Source organism: Lotus japonicus, chromosome 1 (genome assembly GCF_012489685.1).
Source record: "Lotus japonicus ecotype B-129 chromosome 1, LjGifu_v1.2".
Lineage (NCBI taxonomy): Eukaryota > Viridiplantae > Streptophyta > Magnoliopsida > Fabales > Fabaceae > Lotus > Lotus japonicus.
This window is the reverse complement of record NC_080041.1, coordinates 109,716,543-109,724,848: the sequence shown is the minus strand read 5'-3', so window position 1 is coordinate 109,724,848 and position 8,306 is coordinate 109,716,543. Positions and strand designations below refer to the sequence as shown.

The 8,306-nt window shown below is 41.7% G+C and overlaps 2 protein-coding genes across 2 annotated transcripts; both read left to right on the top strand.

Annotated features, from left to right (window-relative positions):
• Positions 1 to 1,718: 1,718 nt before the first annotated feature.
• Positions 1,719 to 3,663, top strand: LOC130732419 (B-box zinc finger protein 20). The gene is made up of 3 exons (XM_057584471.1): positions 1,719 to 2,409; positions 2,890 to 3,288; positions 3,397 to 3,663. The coding sequence occupies exons 1-3, from the start codon at positions 2,224 to 2,226 to the stop codon at positions 3,541 to 3,543; spliced, it is 732 nt and encodes a 243-aa protein (XP_057440454.1). The 5' UTR covers positions 1,719 to 2,223; the 3' UTR covers positions 3,544 to 3,663.
• Positions 3,664 to 4,744: 1,081 nt separating this feature from the next.
• Positions 4,745 to 6,928, top strand: LOC130718857 (uncharacterized). The gene has a single exon (XM_057569488.1). It carries the CDS (start codon positions 4,745 to 4,747, stop codon positions 6,926 to 6,928), a length of 2,184 nt encoding a protein of 727 aa, XP_057425471.1.
• Positions 6,929 to 8,306: the final 1,378 nt, after the last annotated feature.

Genomic DNA, 8,306 nt, shown 5'->3' with positions numbered 1-8,306 from the left:
TCTCATCATTCCACCTCACACACCTCAAAAGAGAGGTGTGTGAGTAACATTACTCTATTCAATCCCAAAAGATAAGATGTGATAAAAGAAGATAAAGAAAAAACAAAATAAATGTGAGGTAAAAATACTTACTTAAATCTGAGTTGATTTAAAAGAATAAAATATCCTTTTACACTCATCACACTCATATTAAGTTAGAGATATGTTAAAAAAAGTTAGAGATATAATAGTGAATAATCAGATAAAAAAGAAAAATATTAAGGAAAATGAGAGAAAATGAGATAATAAAGATGTGAGTGAAGAATTAAAAATGAGATAATTTGACATTGATAACTGTGTAAAGAAAGATCATATGAGTATCTGACAGGAGTTGGAGAGTGGGGCAGTATTTGACAAAAGTACTTTTCTTTATATTCACGAGTTTCCTTTTCTAGGTGAATAATGTTTTATTTACACCTCTCTTTGAGGTAGAGAGATGTGGAATTAGAAGAAAGATAAGAAGAAAAGAAAAAGTATGAGAGATAAAGTATGAGATGTGATAGAATATAGATGATAAGAGGAGAGAGATAGAAATAGAAAGATGTGAAAATAAAATGTTTAAAAAATGAGGTGTATATATATCATTATTGTTTCTAGGTATGTATATGCATGGTGCATCACAAATAATTGATGGCTTGAAATAATCATTATCCAATTAAATTCTATAAATAATTTATTTATTGGATCGATCTCATATCCTAACTGTGAAAGGAAACCTCAGAAATTAGAACAAAAACAAAAGCTTTGAAACTAATAAAAAAAATTAAATTAACCAAAATTGGACTATAATTAACTTTCTCCATTCCTATTTAACTGTCAACTTTGAAGAATTTTTTTGTTTATATTTAATTATGTTTTTACAACAAATGATATTGTCGGTACAATAAATGAGAATAGATAACACATACTTTAAAGGGTAAAATAGAAAAATAATTCTCACTTTTTCTAAAAATCAAAAAAAATGGTCTGGTTATTGATTCTCTCGTAGCGTGACAGTTCGATTAAGTGTCCCTGTTCACATCTAAAGCATATTAGGTGAAGGCCTTCTTAAACACTTGATTGATGAATTAAATGACATTAATGTTCAATGAGCCATAATGGTTAGCATAAACCCTCATATTCCTCTTGCTTTTCGTGTCATATGACAAATCATATAACTCATTTATTTATATTTTTCTTATAGTGCTATTTATTTTGAAGTGAAATTTGAATGTAAATAACTATTTTCCATATGGATTGTGTGGTCTAAAAATCACAAAGTGCATTTTTTAACCCTACTAAAGATAATTGGGAGGAAAACTCATAGAGATTTATATTAAATGAGCTAAAAACAGTATTCCAAATGTAATAAAAATAAATGAGCTAAAAACGTATTCTTTCTCTTTTATTTATTTTTTCTGTTAAAGAAAGTTTTACCGCTCAAAGTGATCATATCTAACATGTTGTGTTGAACACCCTCCAAAACGCATTAGAAGAGAATTTATGTCGTAGCTTATGGTTTAATGTGACTTTTTGGTCTAACGTGAATTCTAAATGTGGAACCAAACACACACTTAGTGTAGGATACTCATAATTTAAACCATAAAAAAAGGAAATAGGATCCCTGACCCTGAGATGAATGATGGAGTCCTTATAAATAGCCCAAGAGGGAAGCTTTGATCAGAAAGAGGTTACAATAATTTAGCTCCTCTCTTTCCCTCCCTCCCTCACTCCCTCCTTTATTAGGGCATGATTTGTGTTCACAAGAGTGATTATCTGAAGTGAGCTTCTGAATCAATAAAGGAAGCAAATAAAGCAGGCCATGCCTCAAATTTCAGAAACACTCAGAATGAGAGTGAAAGCTTGTGCCATAGAATAATAGCCAAAGAGCCAACTTGCACAGTCCCTATTTAATCAAAGAAAGAGAAATGCAAAAAAGAGATAGCTATGTGTAGTATGGCATTAGTATTTTCTTTCATCCAGATTTCTCTCAAAGTCAGAAAACACTAAATACCCCTGAGCCTAGTAGCTGATCCTTCTGGACCCTAATGCCAAATCGCCCATCATTCTTTTGTCCCTTTTCCCAAGGCTTCAAAATCCAACATTCACATCCAAGAAGAGTCACATTATATTAACAGAAAAGTAAAGGAGAGAAGCCACAAGGAAAGCTCCAAGAAGAAGAGCTCTAAGGAAAAAGAAAGAGATATGAAGATCCAGTGTGATGTCTGTGACAAAGTGGAGGCCTCTGTGTTCTGTCCTGCAGATGAAGCTGCACTTTGCCATAGCTGTGATCGCGCCATCCATCATGCAAACAAGCTTGCAAGCAAACATGAGAGATTCACTCTGCATCACCCCTCCTCCATAGACTTGCCTCTTTGTGATATATGCCAAGTACCCATCATCATTCCTTCTCTCTTTATTAACTATGATTAATAAAAATCTAGTCTTTTCACAGTAGATTTCACTATTTCCACAGAATCCAAGTCAAACTAACAAAAATCTAGTCTTTTTAGTACATGTTTGTTTCCACAATTCACATAAAATCCAAATCACAATTAGTCAAAAGTTATTGTATGTTTGGTTCTAGGGTGGTATACTTTGCAACCACTTCTGGTTAGAAGTTACGAGTCTTAAATTCTGAGTAAATACGTCTTGGATTTTGTGCAAATCATGGAAACAAAAATCAACTAAGATATGTAACTTCTAACAAGAAGGAAAGCATTTCATCATAGAAACAAACATCCAACTAAGTGATTAGATAAGCTTCTATTTCCTCATAATCTATTCTGGCACCTAGAAGCTTTCAAAATAGATCATGCCTTCATAATCAATTGTATATGAACCGCCAAAATAACTATATTTTTGTTTCAGGAGAGAAGGGCGTGTCTATTTTGCCAAGAAGACAGAGCAATTCTTTGCAGAGAATGCGACCTTTCTATCCACAGAGCCAATCAACACACCCAGAAACATAACAGGTTTCTTCTCACGGGCTTGAAGCTCTCCAACACATGTTTGGACTCAGATTCATCGTCCACGGACAGAATCACTGTCTCTTCTGAAGCCAGAAACTCTCGATCCAGCAAAGCAAGCAGGCCTAGATCAGGTTCAAATGAAAATGCCTGCTCTTCTTTGAGGTTTGAAGATAACATGGCTAGTGACACTGGTTCAGCTTCAACAAGCAGCATTTCTGAATACTTGATTGAAACAATCCCTGGTTACTGCTTCGAAGATTTTCTTGATGCATCGTTTGCACCTAATGGTTTCTGTAAGGTTTGCTGTAAACCCTGTGATTATGTTTTCTATATCTAAGAGAATGAGACCAGAGTCTTATTTTTTTTCCTGGGATTTAACAATGTTTAACTGTGTTTGTTGTTGCAGAACTATGATTATCATTCAGGCTTCCAAGCTCAAACTCAAGTTCAATCCCCTCAACTTAGCCATTCGAGTCTTCTTCTCCAAAATGGCTACTGTACAGTTCCTGTACCTAGTCCTCCTTTCATGAAAAAATCTAGAAGCTCTAGATAATCACCTAATTGTAAAAAACTGTTGGAAAGTATCCTCTTTATTTTGTTTTCTGCATTTCTTTACAAATTAATTAGTGTTACTTTTTGGTTCTCTACTTCTCTGCTATCATTTATTATTTGTCTTCCAATCTACTTGTTCGAGCTCTTATTTTAGCAATTTTTCTTTCAATAATTTAAATTACACAGCTGGATGTAGTCAGATATATCTATAAACCGGAAGTCAGATATAGTCAGATATATCTTTCAATCTACATTCTTAAACTGGAAGTCAGATAACAACCTTTTAGAATTCAGTGGGAAGACTTTTCTTGGTATATCTATAAAAGCTATCAATGTACTTTCTTTCCATCATTAGTTATATAAAAATAAATAATAAAAAAGATATATATATAATATGATGTAATCTAAAGGGAAACTGGGAAAAAATATGAGGTGGATGTTCCGTGTGTTACTAATTAGATGTCTAAACCATGAAATTCTTTTCATAATTGATGGTCAATATTGAACATGAATAAACAGCCGACAGTGTGTATTGTTCGAACATGGGGTTGATTGATTATGATGGATAGTAGAACTTTTCAAGTTGTTGGGCAATTTTAGGTAGGTCGCAATAGATGTGTGCGGGCCCTATGGGCACTTTTTTTGCCGAAAGAGTTGCATTACAAAGCAAAAAAAGAACAAACACAGCCCTAGGGGGATCCTTGTGATGCTGAAATGTCAAATGCTATGCTGAAAGTAGGCCATCTATTATTGTACATTTGAAGACTTTATCTTGGACGAACCATCTAAGTTTACCCAACCTGGTGAGGAAGAAACTGATAGCATCGGGCCTCTGAAGCCAATCAGCCCACGACCAAAGAGGGCCAAAGCTAGGCCCAAGTGGACAAATGATTTCATCTTGGGAGATTTTTAATGTTCATGATTAGAGTAATTGCTAGCTTTTATTATTAAGTAATTGTTGCTATTTATTTCATTTCCCTAAAGGCCACTGGCCCATGCCATGAGGCCCAATTAGGAGCTAGGTCTTTCACCCAGCTACAGTATTTAAGCTTTATTGACTGTACTCAGCAGCTATCTGAAAATTGAATGAACATTCATTTCCTTTATTGTTCTCACTAATTGCTCCTAACATTCTCTAACCCCAGATCTGACACTTGGTGGGAAATTGAGCCCATCAATTGGTGCTTTCACTGTTCCTTCTCATGCCTTCCGATGAGATTTCCCTTTCCACCGACATGCTCCACTCGTTGGTGGAGGAGCTAGCGTCACTGTCCCGCAAGCAGGAGCAAATGCAGCTGAACATGGACTCTTCTCAGACATCCCTCGCCGCTGCTCTCTCCGGGCTGGTTGAGAAGGTAAACTCGATTTCCCTTCAACCCAGCTCAACTCCCACACCCTTTCATGCTGCATCCTCTTCTTCACGTCCTCCTGGTCAACCTGTTCCTCCTGGGTTTCACCATTCCCGCAACCCCCCTCACCAATACCCTCACCACCATCAACACCCACACCACCCAACTACCCCCAAACCACCAAAATTGACCTTGCAAAGCTTCGAAGGTCCTGAACCTCTCGATTGGTTGTTCACAGCAGAGCAATTTTTCCAATTTTACCAAACTCCTGCAGAACAAAAGCTTGATTATGTGTCTTTTTACATGAAGGGTGAGGCACTGAGTTGGTTTAAATGGATGTATAACAACAACCAACTCACCTCCTGGGAAGCATTCACAAGGGCCCTCACTATCAGATTCGGTCCTTCCTCTTATGAAAACCACAACCAAGAGCTTTTCAAGTTGAAGCAACTCACCACGGTTGCAGAGTTCCAGGGACGATTCGAAAAACTCTCGAATCAAGTTGTGGGTCTCTCTCCTGAGGTCATGCTCGATTGTTTCCTCTCAGGCTTGAAACCTGAAATCAACAAAGAGCTCAAGATCTGGAAACCCAATACCGTGTCTCAAGCTATTTGGCTGGCCAAAATGATCGAGGACAAACTCCGGGATACCCGTATTACACCTTTCAGACCCTCCAAACCCGGCGGAACACCTTACTCAGGCCCTTCACCGGCGCCCCCTAAACCCACCGCTGCCACGACTGCTCAGTCACCGTCAACGCCGCCTCCGACACACGCTCAAGGCCTTCCCGTTCGCAAATTAACCTCCGCTCAGATGCAGGAACGCCGCACCCAGGGTTTATGCTACAATTGCGACGAGAAGTACGTTTTCGGACACAAGTGCCAATCCAAGCAATTCTTGTTACTCTTAATTGAGGATTCCGATGCCCCTTCACCAGAAACACCAGAACTCCCCACCATCCCACCCGTCGTAGCTGAGGAACCGGCAATAGAACACATCCATTTCCAGCTCTCTACACAAGCGTTTAAGGGCACGCCTTCCCCCAAAACCTTCAAATTTCCGGGTTCCATCTACGGAAATTCCGTCATCATTCTCATCGACACCGGAAGCACTCACAATGTGCTACCCCCTCGCATGGCTCACTTCTTACGGGTTACTGTTCAGCCCGTCCCCAGCTTTCCTGTCATGGTCGGAAATGGAGCTCGAATTTACTGCTCTGGTTTTTGCCCTTCGGTTCCAGTCCAACTAGCCAACCACACATTTTCGGTGCCTTTCTATATCATGGATATTCAGGGAGCTGAAGTCGTTCTAGGTCTCGATTGGTTGCAGACACTTGGTTCAGTGGTCTCCGATTACTCTGTTCCCTTCATGTCCTTCGTGCACCAAGGCGTGCCGTGCACACTCATCGCCGAGCAACAACACCCACCCACACAGGCCACGTTTAACTCCCTCAAGCGCTGCCTTCACATGCACTCTATTGCTGATGCTCTTATGGTCACTTGGGTGACTGCGGCGGGCACATTAGCGGGACCTGCCACTTCTCTTCAGCTGGAAACTGTGGCTGACTCCTTTCCTACATTGGACCCCCAGGTTCAGGACGTGCTGCAGAAATTTGCCCACGTTTTCTCTACACCTAAGGGTCTTCCTCCATCGCGACCCCACGACCACCATATTCCCCTACTTCCGCAGGCTGCCCCGGTCAACGTCAAACCATATCGCTACCCGCATTCCCAGAAGGAAGCCATGGCAACGATACTCGCGGACATGCTCCAGGATGGTATTGTGGCCCCAAGCACCAGCCCCTTCTCTTCGCCGGTCTTGCTAATCCGCAAGAAAGACGGGACTTGGCGCTTTTGCGTCGACTACCGTGGTCTCAACTCGATCACCATCAAAGACCGCTTTCCAATACCCACCATCGATGAGCTTATCGACGAATTGGGTGGTTCAACTGTCTTTACTAAGAGACCTGCGCTCAGGTTTCCATCAGATTCGAGTAGCAGCCTCGGATACACACAAAACCGCCTTCCGCACCGTTGACGGGCATTACGAATTTCTCGTGATGTCATTCGGGTTGTCTAACGCCCCGTCCACCTTTCAATCTGCAATGAACGACCTCCTTCGGCCCCATCTCCGCCGCTTTGTGCTGGTGTTCTTCGACGACATCCTGATTTACAGCAAAGACTTGCAGGCTCATTTGGAACACTTGCACCAGGTTCTGTCCTTGCTGCTAGAACACGAGTTTTACGCCAAACTCTCAAAGTGTGAGTTTTGCGTCCCTGCGGTGCAATACCTGGGCCATGTCATTGATTCTTCTGGAGTGCAACCCGATCCCTCTAAGACTCAAGCCATCATTGACTGGCCTGAGCCTCGTTCGCAGAGTCAGCTTCGCGGTTTCCTGGGACTTACGGGTTTTTATCGCCGGTTTGTCAGGCAATACGCAACCATTGCTACACCTCTCACTGAGCTCCTGAAAAGCACAAGTAAGAAATTTGAGTTAGATGCGGAGGCTAAAAACGCTTTTGCAAAACTCAAACACAGCGTCACCACCGCCCCAGTGTTACACTTACCTGACTTCACTAAGGTCTTCGATGTGGAGACCGACGCTTCAGGCGTAGCCATTGGCGCTGTGCTATCTCAGGAAGGACACCCAGTTGCCTACTTCAGCAAGAAGCTTGCCCTCCGTTGGCAAGCGCAGTCAGCCTACGTCAGGGAGCTATTGGCCGTCACTGAAGCCGTTAAAAAATGGCGCCAATATTTAATTGGACGCTATTTCCGCATCTTCACGGATCAACAGAGCTTGAAGCACCTTATGAGCCAATCCTACCAGACCCCAGAACAACAAAAATGGGCTACCAAGTTGCTCGGGTTCGAGTATGACATCTTCTATCGTCCAGGAAGGACAAACCGCGTCGCAGACGCGTTATCCAGGTGCTCTGAAGGAGGTTCCAGCCTCCTTTTGTCCATCTCCACTCCGGTTTCCTCCCTACTCGCTCAGCTAAAGCAATATGCTACCTCTTCGGCAGGAGCGACTTTCCTGCAACAAAACCCCCAACACGCTTAGTTGAACACCCAGCAAGGGCTCATCATATACAAGGGACGCATCTTCATACCTGACTTACCAGGCATGCGATCTCTCATCCTAGCTGAGCACCACGCTGCACCACTGGCTGGCCATTCCGGGTATAGACCCACGCTCTCCCGCATTGCCGCGACATTTGCCTGGAAAGGCATGTCCACAGAAACCAAGAATTACATCAGAAATTGTTCCTCCTGTCAATATAACAAGTATTTACCAGTTAAGAAGGCAGGGCTGCTGCAGCCATTACCATGTCCCTCACAAGTTTGGGAAGACCTGACCATGGACTTTATCACCGGGCTTCCCAACTCCCATGGCCATACTGTGATTTGGGTTATC

What these genes read in the sequence shown, in the direction of transcription:
- LOC130732419 (XM_057584471.1), top strand. Translation starts at nt 2,224, where the DNA reads ATGAAGATCCAGTGTGATGTCTGTGACAAAGTGGAGGCCTCTGTGTTC. An exon ending in CTCTTTGTGATATATGCCAA is followed by an intron (nt 2,410 to 2,889) that starts GTACCCATCATC and finishes TTTTTGTTTCAG; the next exon opens with GAGAGAAGGGCGTGTCTATT. An exon ending in CACCTAATGGTTTCTGTAAG is followed by an intron (nt 3,289 to 3,396) that starts GTTTGCTGTAAA and finishes TTGTTGTTGCAG; the next exon opens with AACTATGATTATCATTCAGG.
- LOC130718857 (XM_057569488.1), top strand. Translation starts at nt 4,745, where the DNA reads ATGCCTTCCGATGAGATTTCCCTTTCCACCGACATGCTCCACTCGTTG.